The sequence below is a fragment of the Pelecanus crispus genome, chromosome Z, assembly GCF_030463565.1.
Source record: "Pelecanus crispus isolate bPelCri1 chromosome Z, bPelCri1.pri, whole genome shotgun sequence".
Lineage (NCBI taxonomy): Eukaryota > Metazoa > Chordata > Aves > Pelecaniformes > Pelecanidae > Pelecanus > Pelecanus crispus.
This window is the reverse complement of record NC_134676.1, coordinates 76,002,752-76,019,348: the sequence shown is the minus strand read 5'-3', so window position 1 is coordinate 76,019,348 and position 16,597 is coordinate 76,002,752. Positions and strand designations below refer to the sequence as shown.

The 16,597-nt window shown below is 38.5% G+C and overlaps 1 protein-coding gene across 1 annotated transcript in view; it reads left to right on the top strand.

Moving 5' to 3' along the window:
- Positions 1–16,597, top strand: part of SUSD1 (sushi domain containing 1) — a 49,323-nt gene that overhangs the window by 13,742 nt on the left and 18,984 nt on the right. The window contains 4 exon segments of the mRNA XM_075726035.1: positions 7,494–7,588; positions 9,162–9,351; positions 10,337–10,431; positions 11,566–11,752. Coding sequence (XP_075582150.1) covers positions 7,494–7,588; positions 9,162–9,351; positions 10,337–10,431; positions 11,566–11,752 — 567 coding nt within the window.

Here is a 16,597-nt window from a genome sequence, read left to right as displayed (position 1 = left end):
ACAAATGTTTGGTAGTAAAAGGTCAGGAAGGGCTAACACAGCTGCTGAGGTAAAATCTTTTCCCTTTGTAATATGTGTAGATTGTGTGTGTGCATGCATGTATACACATACATACACACAGAGCTTAACTTTTGAGAACTTACTACTTGGGCATCCAGGGAAAGGTAAAATGAGTTATGGTGAATAGGGTGCTTATGGGGTTTCCTTGCTCTTAATACCATGTGCAGCTCAAACTTTTTTTGGTACTTTTTCCAGTCGTCTTCACAGTTATGAAGGAGTCGGTTCATGCACAAAAGGGGCAGTGTCTATTACAGTTTTCTGTGCTTATTGGATAACTGTTACGGATATTTTGGAGGGAAGTAGTCCCTTTACCTACTGCAGCTCTCTTCATCCTGTTTGCAGAGTACTCCCTTCTACTATTCATCAAGCTTTATACAATTTCCTAGTCCCAAGTCCTAGAGATATCCTTGTAATGGAGAGCTTTTTCACAGTATCTGGTCTATCCTTTTCTGTAACAATTGGCTCTAGTCCCAGCTATAAGCACATAGGTTGGGTTGGCTGCTACTCATTATTCTGAGCCTAGAAAACTCTTTCTCTACATCTGTTTTCTTTAGAGATTGTTAGTGTTCAGTGTAGGAGATTGTTAGTATTCAATGTGTTTAGAATTTATTTGTGTGGGTAGCAACAATATGGTCTCTTAAGAAAGACAATCTGTTTGTCCAATTTTCTTATTTTTATCCAAGGAAAAGAAAATACAAGTCTGCATTAAAGAATAACATCTTGGTATTCAAATAAGTCTCCAGTACCACTATTCACTATATTATTAGAGATGCATTTATTAAAGTGTTTTTTGATGTATTAGGTGAAATACTGTTGTTGCAAAAGGAGCAACTGCTTCACATGGGTGGAAAAAGTCCACGGATATGTAAAAAGGCTGGAGGAGGGAGTGAGTCTGACCTGTGTGGAAAGGTAATACGCATTATTGGTAAAGCATTCCAAAACTCAGGCAGTGGGAAATAGCTGTTGTAGTCAGAAGGGAAAATTGACCTCTGTGTTCCTTTAATGCTGAGCCTGACAGCACAGCAATCTTACTGGTCGGTTGTGAGAGCCCTCCAAAGTAGTGTTGGGTGCTAAGGGCTGTCAGCAGATTGTAGGCTTCGTGTGCATGGTGTATAGAGGAAGAGATGATCCAGTCCCAATGTACTGTGAACCTGCAACTCAAATAGGGAAAAAATCATTCTTCACACCAGTGCACATCCCGTCTGATCCTAAGCTTGGAGCTTCTGTGTCATAACCTTTTGTGTGCATGCTCTTTTTTACGTTATCTCTTACTAAATGCAATGTGAACTGTCCGTCTTTCACTAAAGGTTGATTTTCTGTTTCAGCATGCTTCACTTTTTTGTGTTGTGACTCCTCATCCACAGAGTTTAGCTGCATGTCTTGACCTCTGGAGATTTTGTTGAGATTATCATGCGGAACTTGGATGTTATGGTAGTGAGGAGTACCTTCAAAGCATCAAGAGAATAAGGTGTTGGTTTTGAGCCATTTCCCAGAAAATGGGTGTTGTATGCCAGGACTGAAAATCCTAACCACTGAAGGGGATGGAGGATACTTGCTAAATACATGTTTCAGCAATTTGAAGGTTTAGAAGGAAGAGTGTTTGATGAATCAGGGAAGAGAAGGCATAGCATATTGCCCACACTGTGCACTTTAAAACATTGCAGAAGAGGAAAAGAATACTTTCATAATGCAAAAAAAACCCCAAACCCAAACCTTGAAAAAAATCAAAAGCAAAATATGAATCCAGTCTGGAATAAACAGAGCAGGATCATCCTTCAGGTGTCATTTAACTGTAGACCTATAGCAAAGATAATTCCCATGCAGCTGAGAGGGTCTAGTTACTTTCTTTTTAATCCAGACTTGTTTTCCCTTTTCTTTCACTTTTCCTTCTTCTCCTATGCTTTATCCCTATTCCCAGTGACTGATTTCCCCTCTAGCTGGGGGAGATCTCTCTGCGATGTCAGTTTTTACATCCTGACTTGTACAATAAGAGGTGATACAGAAAGGCAGCTGCAATGTTTCTGTGGTGGCAGTGTCAGTAATTTCCACACAACAATGAATGGCTTAGCTCTCACTCTCCTAATTTTTGTTCCCAGACGTGTAAATAACTCATGTCAACAGTTATGAGCTTAATAGCAAAGATGTCACTCACATCTGTGGGCATTGATTCAAAACCTATGGTTCTGTAGGAATAAGAACCCCATCAAACAATTAGGATAATTATAGTCATCAATTAAAAGGATCTGATTGGCCTGAGTTCTTGTAAAGGCCTAATTTGATATGTTAAATTCAGATATCTGGTAATCTGGTAATTTCTTTAATTGCCTTGAAAAAACACAGGTAAAGTCTGTGTTGCAGGAGGTGCTGCTACTTAGATCAAAGTGATTGCAACCCAGTGACAAAAAAAAGTGTAGCTTTTTGCAGGGCTATTTAGGCTTTTGTTTGTTTGCTTGTTTGAAACCGAATCAATAATTATCTAGTTTGTGATGGCAAATACCAGTCTCGGGAACCTCTTTCAGCTGGGGAGTAGATCGTGGGCATTTCTAACCCCAGCCCATCTAGCCCCATCTAGTCTGACACCCTTGAATGATATATCTTTCCTTTGTAAGTACGCTCACAATTGCATCTCCTATGTTTTTGTCAGTCTGGTTCAATACATGAATTACTCTGTTCCTGATTGTCTCCTGGTAACATTTTTAGACCAAAGGAAGTAGTAAATCATTAGCTATCTGTTTGCTCCTTCCTGCATGACTGTCTCTGCCTACAGGTTTGCTGTTTCTTTGTGGATTTCGTCTGTGTAAAGTTTGGGGCTGAAGGTGAAAACCTTCTGAAACTTTGCAATCCTAGTTAAGCTGGAAGCAAATATGTTACTCAAAATGTGAAAAACTCATAAAAACTTACCATGCTACCCTAAAAGGTATAAATACTGAAGTCTTTGTAAAATAAATTCCATGTGTACTTGGGAAGGCTACTGTGCAAGAGGAGTTTGCCTGTATGCTATGCAACAGGTGCCTTGAAACAGTCTGAGCAGAAATTCTCTTTGAAATATTGTTTGCTCTCATTTCATTTCTGTGTCAACGTATGCGGGGTGCATATTAGTAACAGATGGCATTTGCAGCATCATTCACAGTTTTCACAGAATTGAACAGGCAAAACATACAAAAAAGCTAATACTTGGATTTTTTCTTTCCCTTAAATTGCATGTATGTGTGGGGATTGGTGGGAAGAGCTCTGTAAGTGAATTTGCACATGTGGATGCTCTTTTAGCTGCTTGCAGAACATGAAATGTCAGATTGGAGCTGGTTCTGTCTGCTTTCTGGTAAATACCGTTTTTTCATGCAAGTTCAAAAATACTTCACTGATGAGATGTATCAAGCTGAAGTCAGTGGTAGTCAAGTGCTCTTTCAATTTAGGACTAGTGGATTTTATATGTGGAAGAAGTCGTGGTTTTAATGACTGTTTAGACATAGAGTTGTCTATGTGTTACAGGGTTTTTTTTCTGAATCAGCAAATAATAACACTGAGTACTGGGACCTGAACTCGCAGAGGCTGATAAGTGAAGGATTAAGGTTCATCGTCACAGCACAGAGTTAAGGCAGAAAAGCATGACGGTACAGGCATTTGTGCACTCACTGTAATTACTATGAAGATTTTCCCACACACTGAAACACTAGAGAGAAGCCCTTCTTCCTAGCAGAGCTTTTAAGAGTGGAGTAAAGAAGACTGAGACCTTCAGTCCTTGTTTTACTTCTTAGAATTGATTTCTTTGGATTTCTTAACATGATTTCTTCCCCTCCGATTCACACTGGCTCTGTTGAACCACTTTGTTGCTCACTTCTTGCTTCTCCCATTTGTGTTCCATTTACCACCACCTGTCCTTCCTGGCTGCTAACAGCTAGGTGCTGTTTGCATCTCTCTACCCTCTCCCAGATTTGCCTTTTGGCATTTGTCTCCTCCAGGATCTTTTTCCACCCTTCTGCTCTGGTCTCCATGCATTTGAATGGTGTTTCTAGGACCCTTTCCCTTGGGATGGGGAGGAGATTGTGAGGATAACTTGGAGATCAGTGGAGCAGCAGTGGCATCCAGTGGCCTTCTTGGTTAATCACAAGTTGAAATTTCTACTGCTGAATCACAGAATCATAGAATGCTTTGGGTTGGAAGGGACCTTTAGAGGTCATCTAGCCCAACCCCCCTGCAATAAAAGCAGGGATAGTTTTAACCAGATCAGGTTGCTCAGAGCCTCATCCAACCTGACCTTGAATGTTTCCAGGAAGTGTGGGGAAATGGAGGGTCTTCACTTCTCTCATTTGTGAGTCTGAGTGAAAGCTGTTGATCAAAATCAGATATGTCAAGGATCTGGATGCCGCTGTCTGCTAAGGTGTCACACTGAGGCCAGGCATGTATACTATGTTTCACATTGGGAGTTCCCAAGCTCTGGAAGTCACTGGCACCATTAGATTTCACAGGAGAACTAATCTGTCAGGGAACCTGTTTCCCTCTAGGTGGGAGAATAGTTTTTTTCAGAGATAGCTTTGTGCTGTTACTGGATACTGTGTTTATGCTACTGGGATTAATGTTAAACCAAGCACTTACTGTACATTTGATTATCCAAACAAAAAGCATGTGATCACTAAGAATAAGGGAGGAAAAGCAGTCTCCTCAGAAAGCCCAGGACTTTGTTGTGGTGTTCGCTTTGTGTGTGTTACAGCTTTTTGTCCTTTTTCACTCCTACCCATTTAGAGTGGAAACTTTTGAGAAAAAGTCTGCCACCTATTCTGTGGTAATTGCTTGGTGGCCTTGTCCTTCTAAAAGTTCAGAAAGCATGACAGAAAAATTGATGAAGTTATAGGAAAAAAATGCTTCTAGTTCTGCCTTCTTCCTTCTAAGGAAGCCACTGTATAAGATTTCTTTCCTTGCCTAAATACCTGGCATAATCACTTTTTTGTTGTCTGCTGCTTTATTTTTTTACTGAATATTTTATAAACTCACGAATCAAGTGTCTGATTTTCTTGCTGAGCAGTCTCGGTGATTACTTTTTTTTTTTTTCTTTCTTGTTAAGCATTTTAATTCAGATCTCATGGATGTGTGAACATTTTCCGTCTGGCTGTGCTCTAATGAGTCACTTTTGCCATCCGGTCTTTTAATAAAAATATGTCTGATTTAAGGAATACAGCAAGTGAACATACTCTTTTGCTCTGTGTTGGTACAGAAGTCTTAATACTGTGGAGTTTCTAGACATTACTGTGAAATAGATTATCATAATAATAAGGACTTAAATACAATTAATCACAGCCATTTGTAAGGAAATTTGTTTTAGAGGACATGCGGATTAATCTCTTTTTCTTACTCTGTTCTGTGGAAGAGGAAGCTTTCAACATTTCCATATTTAATGACAGTTTCAAATGGGGGAATTAAAATTAGCTGGGAGAGAAACTGGTCTAGTGAGTGAGACATCTATTTGTTGAATATGGGGAGAGGGAGATAGTATTAGAAAACAGTTTTATGACAGTTTTAATAATCAAAAAAAAAGGAAAGGAAAAAGAAAATAAAGTGCTGTAAAGTAAATAACCAGTTACACTTCAGTTCTAAATAACTGCCTATATATAGGAATTCTAGAGACTACTGATGTATTCATTTATTTGACAGCTTCATGTCCACGTGCTACAAGCGGGTGCCCTGTGAAATGGTAATGAAGTTTACATATGGAGGAAGGGCACCCTGAGCTGTGCTTACTTTTACAGCAGGGCATTACACCAACTATTGTGTGAATATTTCTGAAGTATCTACCAAGGCTGTCCTATAAATCCCCTTCTTTTTTTCAGCAGCTAGTAAGAGCTTTTCAGCTTAGAATCTATGCGAATTTGGAGTTGTATGACCTTGGTCATGTAGTGAACGTAATAAGAAAATATGGTAGTAGGACAAAGGAATGGCTATTTGAAGGCTGGTGAACGAAAGAAGAGGAGCAAATACATTTGCTGTTGATCCAAGTTGTGACCAGAAGGAGCTTTGTTCTTAGCTCTGGGAGGATACTTGATTACCTGGTCATGTGAAGGCAACTGCTCTGTGTCTGATGACAGCAGTGAGAGAACTGCCTAAAAAAAGAACAGATGAGTTGAGCTTCCCAGCTGTGCTTTTTCTCTGAGGCATAAGCCAACTCTTGAAAGTGTGTAAATTGACTCAGGAACGTTGAGGGATGTATCTCTGGTTGCTAAAGCTGTATTCTCTACATGCTTAGTTCTTTGGGCTTCATTCTTTTGATAGTGTTTGTTCTGAAAAGTGTTTTACTGTGGCTGTGTTACTTAATTTTATTCATTATAAAACAAAGAAAAATATTGACACCTTTTAAAAAGCAATTCAAACAAATAATGAACCAAACACTCATTCAGCTACAAAAACCCTCTTTTCCAGTCTAACACAGAAGCTTTCTTAACACACGTAAATGCAGGTTGTTGTGTTCAGAGATAATTTTTTTCTAAGTTTGTTGGCTTATTGGTAGCCTCTCTTTCTTACAGACAGCTCTTTTAAATCTGTGTGACTTTTTTACTTGCAGTTTAGTGAGACTTCTAATGCATGAGGATCCAATGGTCTACAAAGTCTTCAAGTTGATTTGTGAGTGGCTTCTTACTTAGAAGACAGACCATTGTATGTCACAAGATCCAGACGGTGGTACCCAAGTTCCAGGAGAATATAGAACGCGTGACAGAAGTAGTGGAATTGGGGCATTGTTTATTGCTCTTCATTTTTGGTGGTGTAATACTGTCATAAGCACACTTCAGTGAAAGACTTTGACCAGGAATACAGGAATACATGGTACAAGTTTAAAGTACTATGATTAGGAGGAATGTCCTAAGCAGAGCAAAATGTCTTTTCTCATTGGCTCTTTTGCCTGGATTGGTCACCCAGTATGAAAGATTCTAGTCTTTAGCACAGTATATACTGAGTATCCTTGTGTAAGAAACAATGCTGTTGTATATGTATGCTTTTATATATAGGAACATATCAGCGGTCTGACGGAGTTAATGAGCTTCTTCCTTTACTGTCAGGAAACTAATGTAGTTTTAATGTCCTCTTCAAGATCTGTAAAGTCATTAGAATGAAAATTGTTCTACATTAAAATGCAAGCCTAGCAAAGTATTTTGTTTTCATTAGTCATGGTAGTTTACGTAACGCTGGCTGTGTGTGTAAGGACTTCACAGTCATTAGCTCAGAGCATGCTTCTTCAGTTAGCGTTGTATTTGTATTTTAGGAGCTGACACAGTTAAGGGAAAACTTACTACCTAATTCCTGCCTACCTTGTGTTATTTTTCCTGTTTGGAAAAAAAAAAAAAAAAAACGGAGAAAGAGGAAAAAAATAAACAATTGCTCCAAACATATTAAGATTTGAATAAGAAATAATAACTGTTTTCATTCTGTGATCATGTTTTTGCTCACAGAGGAGGAATTATTCAGTAATTTGTCCATATTCAATGAAACGTGTGTGAAGTGGCAAAGGAGAACTGGAAGACCGGGAGTGCAAGAAGCGTACACAGTAAGTGGGGCAGTATTTGAGATTGGGAGTAGTTTTGTCCTCATTAATTCTGGTGCATTGGCAGTGGAGATTTGTTTTGTGGGTTTTGTTTTTGTGGTAATTTGTCTTGTTCTTCCCAGTGAACTGCCTAGAAACCTAAAGGTAGCTGGGTTAGGAAGGAGACAAATCCCTGTCCTAAAGTTAGGTGAAAACCTCAAAAGCTGTTGGGGTCCCATTCCATTAAATCACCTAAACATCTGCTTGAAACTCTTAAGAAAGCATTTCAGCACAAGTTTATGTTTTAGTGCAATTCCGTTGTAGAGCTCAAGGTTACATTGACATAGAAAACATTGTGAAACTTGGGCTCTGTCCCTATCTGTGATGCAAACATTTCAAGTAAACAGTGTATCACTTGCAGATACTGGATGTAACTTCTTTTTAGAAACGCGAGGTATATTGAAATACTGTGCCTTGCTCAAGAGATTCAACCATCTTATATGTGAACATTTTAGAACTGTTTTTCATGCAAATTGAAAGCAACCTTGGTAACTACTTTTTTTTGCCACCTATAAACATAAGAATAAAAGTTAAGATACAAATTCTCAGAAACAAATAGTTCAGTCAGTGTTACCGACAGCCAAAACAACGTGGTAAGAATACCCATGTTTTGAGAATGACGACATCCCAAGAAAAGTTGTTTTTTTGAGCATGTACAAATAGGGGAAAAAAGAAAATTTAGAATCTCCAGGGTGGGTAGGTTAATGTGGAAAATACATTTCAAGGTTGGGTGATAATTTTGGAAAACAACCTGTCTTTCTCCTCCTGTGTTATAAACTAATGTATTTCTAGTTTGAGTTGCTTTTATTGAGCACTGCTGAGATGGAAAAAGCAAGTTCCCAATTACCCTAACAGTTCAAAACCAGTGCTTTTCACGTACCCAGTGGTAACTGGCAAGCTGTGGATCTCTGATGTGATGTGCTCTGTGCATGTGCTTTTGCCTGAATTCAGCTATCTGCAAGACACTTTAGTCAAAACTGAGGATGGTGTAGGCATAGGGTGCATGCAGTGAAGTTCAGAACACAGTCTGGACTGCCTTGAGCTCAACTAGGTAAGTTTTGTCTGTCCCTTTATCTCATACAGACAACAGGTTTCTTTTTCACTGGACTGGGATAATCTTAGGGAAACTTGTCTTTTACTGTTCGGCATTCAGTCTTACTACTGCTTCTCTGGGGCAAGGGGGGAAACTAGAAAAAAGAGGAGAAAGTAGCAGGCAGATGTAGTTTCCATCTGTGTGCTGTAAACAAGAAAAAATATTTACTTACACCTTACTGTTTGTGTTGGAGGTGTTTGTAGGGTCCATGTTAGAAATACATGAAAAAATATTCATAATTTTAACAGCCAGAAGAAATTAAAGAACTAATTTATTAAGCCACCTTGTGTCACCAAAACAGTTAGTCACAAGCCTATTTTTTTCATTGAGCTGATATTCCAGAACAGATGCAATCCTAGGTTCTTGATGCTTAATTGAACTAGTATTCTGAATTTTGGAGAGCCACAACCAATTGCACCATCGTTTTTGTTAATCCTTCAATAGTTTCACATACTGGGTCAAAGATGGCATGAGAAGACGTTCTCAGAAGATGCGATATTTAACATCACTACAAGTGAAGATAATCCAAAGGTGTGTTTAGATCTCAACCCTGGCAGTAACTACGTGGTCAATATTACTACCACCTCTTCCACAAACGTCACTGTCTCAGTTACAGTAGCAGTTCAAACAAAGGGTAGGTTGTGTTTTGTATTCTCTGTGCTTACAGAAGAACTTACTGTGCTGCAGAGTTTACTGGTTTGAGTCTAGCAGACAGGATAACAGGCTGTCTCCTAGACTATATCATTCTTTACGCTGACTACACCCATGTAGACACCATCAGCATCCTCTTTCTGCAAGACCTGCTCACTGTGGCCATTGAATCTATAAGCAAACAGAGCAGTGGCTGTAAGTGCCCTTCAGAAGGATTTGGCAAACTTGCTTCTTCAGGATTTGTCTTCTGGCTGAGGTAGGATTGGTGCAGTGGCATCCCTGGCTATATGCCGCAATTTCAGTCCATGGTACGGTGCTTACTGGTTTCCATTCCTTGCCTTCAAAACTGATTCTCTGCCTGTCAGAGAATTCCCTGTTGCTGAGCTGTGTGATAATATAAGCGATGTGAGCATTATAGATAATCTTCCTATATTTAACAGTGTTTTGGCAGTTTTTCAGTAATTGTAGAGAAGGCATGTTCTAACAGCAGGTTTCTGTAGTATTTTGGTCATGGAAACTTTAAGTTTGCCTTCTGACATACTAATGCTTGATGAGACCGACTTTGGGAATAATTGCCTTTGGAATCCACAAAAATGTTTTTTCTCACGTTCTTTTTCCTAAAGGGCATCAACCATGACAAATTGTTCTCTGATAACTTTATTTCTATCAGAAGGTCTGAACCCCTGGATTTTTCTGTCATTACAACCTCCCTAGGTCTGGACAAATAAGTCCTATCTTGATTCTGAATACCATGCTTGGGTTTTTCCAAAAGCCACTTTCTCTGGAAAATGTTCATGCTTTATTTACTATATTTGTTCCTTCCAAAAGAAATGAGATTCTACTTCCTTCTCAGAAGAGAATTAAAATAAAACCTTTTTTTTTTTTTTTTTTATTTTCAGCTACTCCAATTAAGTTGAAGGTGGTGAAGTTTTTGTAATAAGCTGTTCCCTTTTTTATTGTCTCTACAGTAAAGGAAGCTTTCAATAATATATTAATTTTTAATGATACCTGCTTGAAATGGAGGAGAAATGTCAGGGGAACTGATGTGGAAGACAAATACTCAGTAAGTGACAATCTGTGTTTTGAATCTAGAAAACAATTTATATCAATTACCTATGTAAAAAAACCTGTAATTTTTTCAAACACTCACTGCTAGCAGTATTCCTCATTCTGATAATGTCGCTCATAAAAACCCAGGGAGTAAGCTTGCATAGTAACCTTCAAAAAAGAAAGAAACCACCACACTTTTGTAGTCTCCTGTTTCTTGCTTATTTTTTCCCCTGTTCTACTCTATTTTGCCTTCCCTATCTGTACTTTCAACTTTGTCACGTTCAGGCCTCAGACAACTCTGTTCCAATTGCACAGAGTTAGTCCACTCTGCCTTGTGATAGACACACCTTCAATCTTCCCTCGTCTCAGCAGGGTGTTTCTACATGAACTATCTATGCCAGGACTCTTGACCACCTGCTGTTGTCTCAAATCTCCGTGTGTGAAGAGGTGCTCAGAGATTATCTAAAGGCACAGGATCTATTTAAAGGAAAATTAGCACATGATTAAAATACAGCAAGCATTTTAGTTTTCATTAACAGTGGAATGATCAGGAGAGGCCTTAAGTTAATAACTTCATGATCATTCGGGACATCAGCAACAAAACAAACACACAGAAAATCCAGCTGAAACAACAAAAAAAACCCCGTGGGTCCATAAATTTGCCTGGAAACATAGGTGTTTGTAGGCAGATGCTGGCAGGTACTTGGCATTTTGACATAGGTCCAAATGACTTGATTTTGGCTTGATCCTCAGGCTCAAAGCAGAGAGATGTTCATGTGAGCTTACTTTTATAACTCATCACTCTGCACCATGAGGGTATACTACAGTGAAAGTCCACTATTACTGGAAGCCTGTATGTTAGCGGGAAATCAAGACTTGTGGGAAATTAGAGTACTAATAAAAAAGGATAGACTGGAAGGAGGAGAAGTGAAAGAACTAGGACAATGTCAGAGCTGATCAAGAGGGACTGCAATTCCTGTCAAATTTTGGAAGCATTTGAATTTGAGTAACTGTCAGTGCCAACATTTTTGGCACTCTGTATGCGGTGATGTGTTTTTCTGCTATTGTAATTTAGAGCATGACATGACTGAATGCAAGTGATATATCAAAACAGTGCAATTTCCATGCCATGATTGTTTGGTTACAGTTTCATGTGCAAGGCCAGCGTTGGTATCAGAAGGAGTTCTTTCATGAAATGACCTTCAACCTTACCACCCACAAGCAGGCTCCAGAAGTTTGTTTTGATTTGCAGCCAGGCACCAATTACTCTGTTAATATTTCCATGGTAGCTTTGAATTTTTCACTGCTCGTTTCCATGACAACGCAAATCACAGGTAAGTCCTGCCATTTGTTTTATGTATTTACAAAAGCACCTATTGGGCACAAGAAGCTCAAGTGAAACAGCATTGTTGATCTGAGTGTTGTATGGTGGGTTGTCAAAGTGCTCTTTCCATGCTCAGAATTGTTCGTTGTTGTTTGTTTTCATTTCATAGGGTTGACAGTCCAGCAGCAGAAGGGGGAGAGAAATAGGGGGTATGGTGTGTTGGCACAGCAGGGAAAAGATAGTTTGGTGGATTAGACACAAGATTGGTATCTATGGGAGTTGGGTTAAATTCCCTGTTCTATTAGAGGCTCAGTCACTTTTTCAGTATGAGTTCTCTCCACTGTGAAGTGGAGATAATAGCCCAACTGCACTTCATATGTGTATTTGTGACAACAGGTGACACTAAAGTCTGCAAGGTTCCAAAGTACAGAGAGTCCTGAAAGTACCTCAGACAGATGCCTTCGTCTCTAATTGGTAGAGTACAAAACATAAAAGGCATTTGAGCCAATAAGGTTCTATAGGAGTCAAACTCTGCAAGATATTTATATGGCACTAAAATGCTGTGATAAAAAAGATCTGTCGTTTTTTTAGGTATTTTTTTGTTCAGAACAGTTTTGCACCATCCCTATACTGTCAGACTTCCTGTATTAGGTTATGACTGTTACACTGTGAAGTGCAGTGTCTAGTGCTGTTATCATTCTTCCCGTTGGGGCCACAAATTGGAATAGGTAAGAAACATGAAAGCTCTCTGTCTGTAACTCTGTTCAGCCACTAGATGGAACCAGTTCTCTTCTGACAGCTTAGAAAGAACTGGACATTTGTGGGGGTTTTGAAATTGATAGTGCTGCAATATTTTTAATAGTAAATCTAAGGTTTTCAAGCTTCATGAGTACATGTAGTTTTGTAAAAACTAATAAGCTGTCTCAGAATTTGGTTGACTGAGGTAGTTTTTGAATACATACTCAGAGTAAAGGCATAGCTTTTTACTCTGTCATCCTGGGATATTTCCTAAACTCTGCAGGATTGCATTAGGTCACTTACTCAGCAGGACTCTAGAGAACACCTTGCAGCAGGTGCTGTGTGAAGTGGTATTTGTGCCTTGGCAGCTGGTGTCCCTCCCACTCCGCTGTGGTAGTGCTTAACAAATGCACGTGCATAGCCCCAGAAAAGGTCTTTGCGTAAAAGTTAGATCATTTCCATTTTGAAAGAAGATCCTGCTACACAAGCTATTTTATATCTGGTAGTTACTTTTTTCAGTGAGCACCTTTTCAAAGGTAGGTGTTGTTCTGTCATTAGGACTCTTCATCCAAAACTTGCCATCCAAAACACTCCATGTTGTGCTTTTTTTAATGGAAGCCAAAAAATAAAAGTAGGTCTTTTTGTGGTTGAAGTTGAGTGAAAATTAAAAAGCCAACAGTGATCATGCTGCAAAGCTCACCAAATAGTGAGAATTTAAAAAAGATGTTAAATTTGTTGCCATTTCAGCTTGTCTAAGATGAAAAGGATACAGGTAAAATAATTCTGTTGGCAGTGTCCCTTTGACTTCAGTGCCTTATGTTTTGGGAATTGCATTATCTGTACAGGCAACTTAATTTATATAAAAACTATTTATAATTTTAGAGTAGGTGTATAATTTGCTTCTTCATTTGTCAAGTTATTTTGTAATCATGTATGTTGTTAAACCAGATGGTTGTTTTTCCATGGTGGGTGGAATGATCTCAATTTATCTGCCAGCTTAAGTCTGAAAAGTGTTTTTTTGGCTCTGGTGGTTTTCTGGCTAAATGGTACTGTGTAAACGCAAGATATGCTTTAAGCACAGAGACTCTAAGGAAGCTGAGCCTTAGTGTTCTACTGTTAATGTACTGGAGGTGGCCTCATTTGTTGTCTAAGGTTTCATACCGCATCCTTTAACAAATGCACAGCCAGTTGGTCTGTTTCCCCAGCTGGGGGCAAATCCAGATGTTGTATCTTCTTGACTTTCACACACCTCCTGCATTTTGAGAGTTTGGGAAATCTTAACTGTGGCGTTTCAACTACTGTGAAGAGACATGTCCCAGACTGTTGGATGAACACTGCTTTGACAGACTTAATTTCCTGACAAGGATAGTCATCTGTGTAAATTCTTAAAGACTGTTGCAGAATACAATAAGCATTATAAATGCTAGCGATAAGTTTGGGTCTTTTTTCAAAAAGGAAGATTTTTAAATGCATGTCAAGAAAGCTACTTCTATATCCTGAATATCTGTATCTATATATCTTCTGAATGTGGATATATTATATCCATAGTATTTCTAAAGAAAAAAAGCAAGAACTTGGGACCTGGAAGCCTGCTTTCCTCCCTGGCAAGTAGCATCCTTTAAAAATAGTTATGTGCTGAGCACAAAGTTGGTTTTGCATCTTGTGGATGGTAAATATAGTCTAGCAAATGTTTTGTGGATCATTGAAATTCTGCCTCTTTCATATTTCCAGTAACAGGCATCTTGAACAGTCTTTTATGTCAGCTTATTTTAGACAAGCTCTCAGCACCTGTCTACTTGAGATGGGAAATTGAGTCAATTATGGGAAATGATTAGGCAGTGATTATATTGTAGTTGTAAAAAGATGGTAGCAAGATCGTCTTTCAAACAAGAAGGGAGTTCGTGTCTGTTTCCAGGGAAGGAAGGGAGTGTCTTGTGGGTGTACTTTCTCATTCATTATTTCTTTTGGGATTATGCTACTTACACACGACTCTGTTACTTTCCCTTTCTGAAGATCATTTATTAAGGCATGCTTGGACAAGGCATTGTTCTTAATTTCATTATCTATTACATTTCCTTTTTCTAAAATAATTCGTATTAGATTCAGTGATGATTTCTTACTACTCTTCCTCCTCTCGATTTTTTGCTTAGAATCAAGGTGTATTTTGAGTTTGTTCTATTCTTCCTGGTCACACATGCTGCCATTTCTTACGTATTTGAACATGCATTTTCCAGTGGGTTTGGATAGGTTTGACCTCAAGCCTGTGTACCTCAGGAAGTTGTAGCAGTTCCTGAGCTGCTATTCTTTTTGTTTTAGTCCAGGATATACCTGCAGGCCACACACACTTGTGTGTGTATCCTGTCTTTCTTCGTATGAACATGTAAGTCAGAAAGTAGACTTGCAAGCCGGGAGTCTAGAAAGTGACTTGAATTAGAAGAATCAATTCCATCACATACTAAGTACAATCTTCTAGAGCCCTGCACTTTCCTGTTGGTATGTGGAAAATGTACTACATTACAGATCAGGTTGTGATGTCTAATTTGTTTGCCCACCCACCGATACACAAACACACATAAAATATACATTATTGTTCTGCTCTGTTGTGTGACAGAAAAGGTTTATACTCATTCTTTCGTAAAGGGACTGCTTTAAGGTCTGGAAAAGGAGGGAAAAAACAAATCTACTTTCCAGTGAGGAAGTGAAAGACTGTTGGAGATGTGGTGATCTGACAGCTCTTACTCCCAGAGCACATCATGTCCCTCCAGAAAGACAGTCCATTACAGTGTGCAGCTTCAGAGCACTAGTATTGCAAAGAAGGGAGTTTCTGATTTATGTAATGGGGAAAGGGGAGTGATTAAAACCTGAGCATGATTTTTTTTTCTTTTAATATAGGGAGGAAATTAGCTGCCAATCCTGTAAACACTTTCATACATATGTTCATAAGTGCACTTTGTATTTTTGTGCAGACTATTCAAATGCATGATACTTAAGTTCATATGAACTCCACTTCTCTGTTATTTTTCTGACCTTCTTCATAGCAAGAATTTTTTGATAAATATTTGTGAAGTCATGATCATTCTGATCACCTCTATCATTCTGTTTAAAAAGCACTTGATATAGGTGGCACAGTCTACGCTTTATAGCCAGTGCTTTACAGGCTGAACAAAATTATTTGCTTTTTTAGTCTTTTCCATCTGTGTGAACTGGGGGTTCTTTAGCGTTGCTTCAGGTAGTCATCTACAAATTTATAGTGACGTATCTGCATCAGCCTTTATGTTGTCCTCAGCTCGTTAGCATAATTAGCATTAAGTAAAATGAATGAAATGCAAAATGGAAAAAAACAATACAAGAATAGGATGCGGTGGGGAGAAAGATAGATTGTAAGCTCTTTTCAGCTATGAATTTGTACCTGAAAAGGTCACACACACCCTGCTAGTATTTCTATTTTTAAGATACAATCTTTAAAGAAGATTCAAATGATCATTTTCTGTAGATGTGGTCTTGATTTATTCAACCTCCTTGCTTCCCTCCCTTCTTTAAGTAATGTCTTTCTCCAAGTTAAAAATCTCTTCTCCCTCTTCGTTAAAGATCTACAGTAAACTTTTTGGGCAGTAATACAAATGGTAAAAAACCTTTTCTTTTGTATCAAGATCTCTGCCTTTTTTCTTTTTTTAATTTTACAGCAGTGTTTTTGACTTCCCTTGTTTTAAAATTCAGTAAAAAAACTTCTTGAACATAAAGCCCTCAAATAACCATTAAAAAAATCCTTTGTTTGCAGGAAATGAAGCTCACGCAAAAGGTGTTATTTCAACAAAGGGTTGTTTCAGTTAGAAGTTGGCCTTAAAAGGAATCTTTGATTTGACTTCCTTGAACTTGGGAAGAGTTGCCGTGTGGTTTTGGACTTTGTGATTTAATTCCATTACTATTTTTAAAGCTTTATGATGAAGGGAAGCTATAGAGGGCTATGCTGGCACAAAGCAAAGGTTTTTTAATAAGGTACAAGTCATTCAGTTTAACAGGATTTGTGCATATCCATATATATCCATATATATCCATATATAGGGTGGGATAGAAATGGATTTGTGTGTTCATTTTTGACATGTCTGTGTATAGGAAA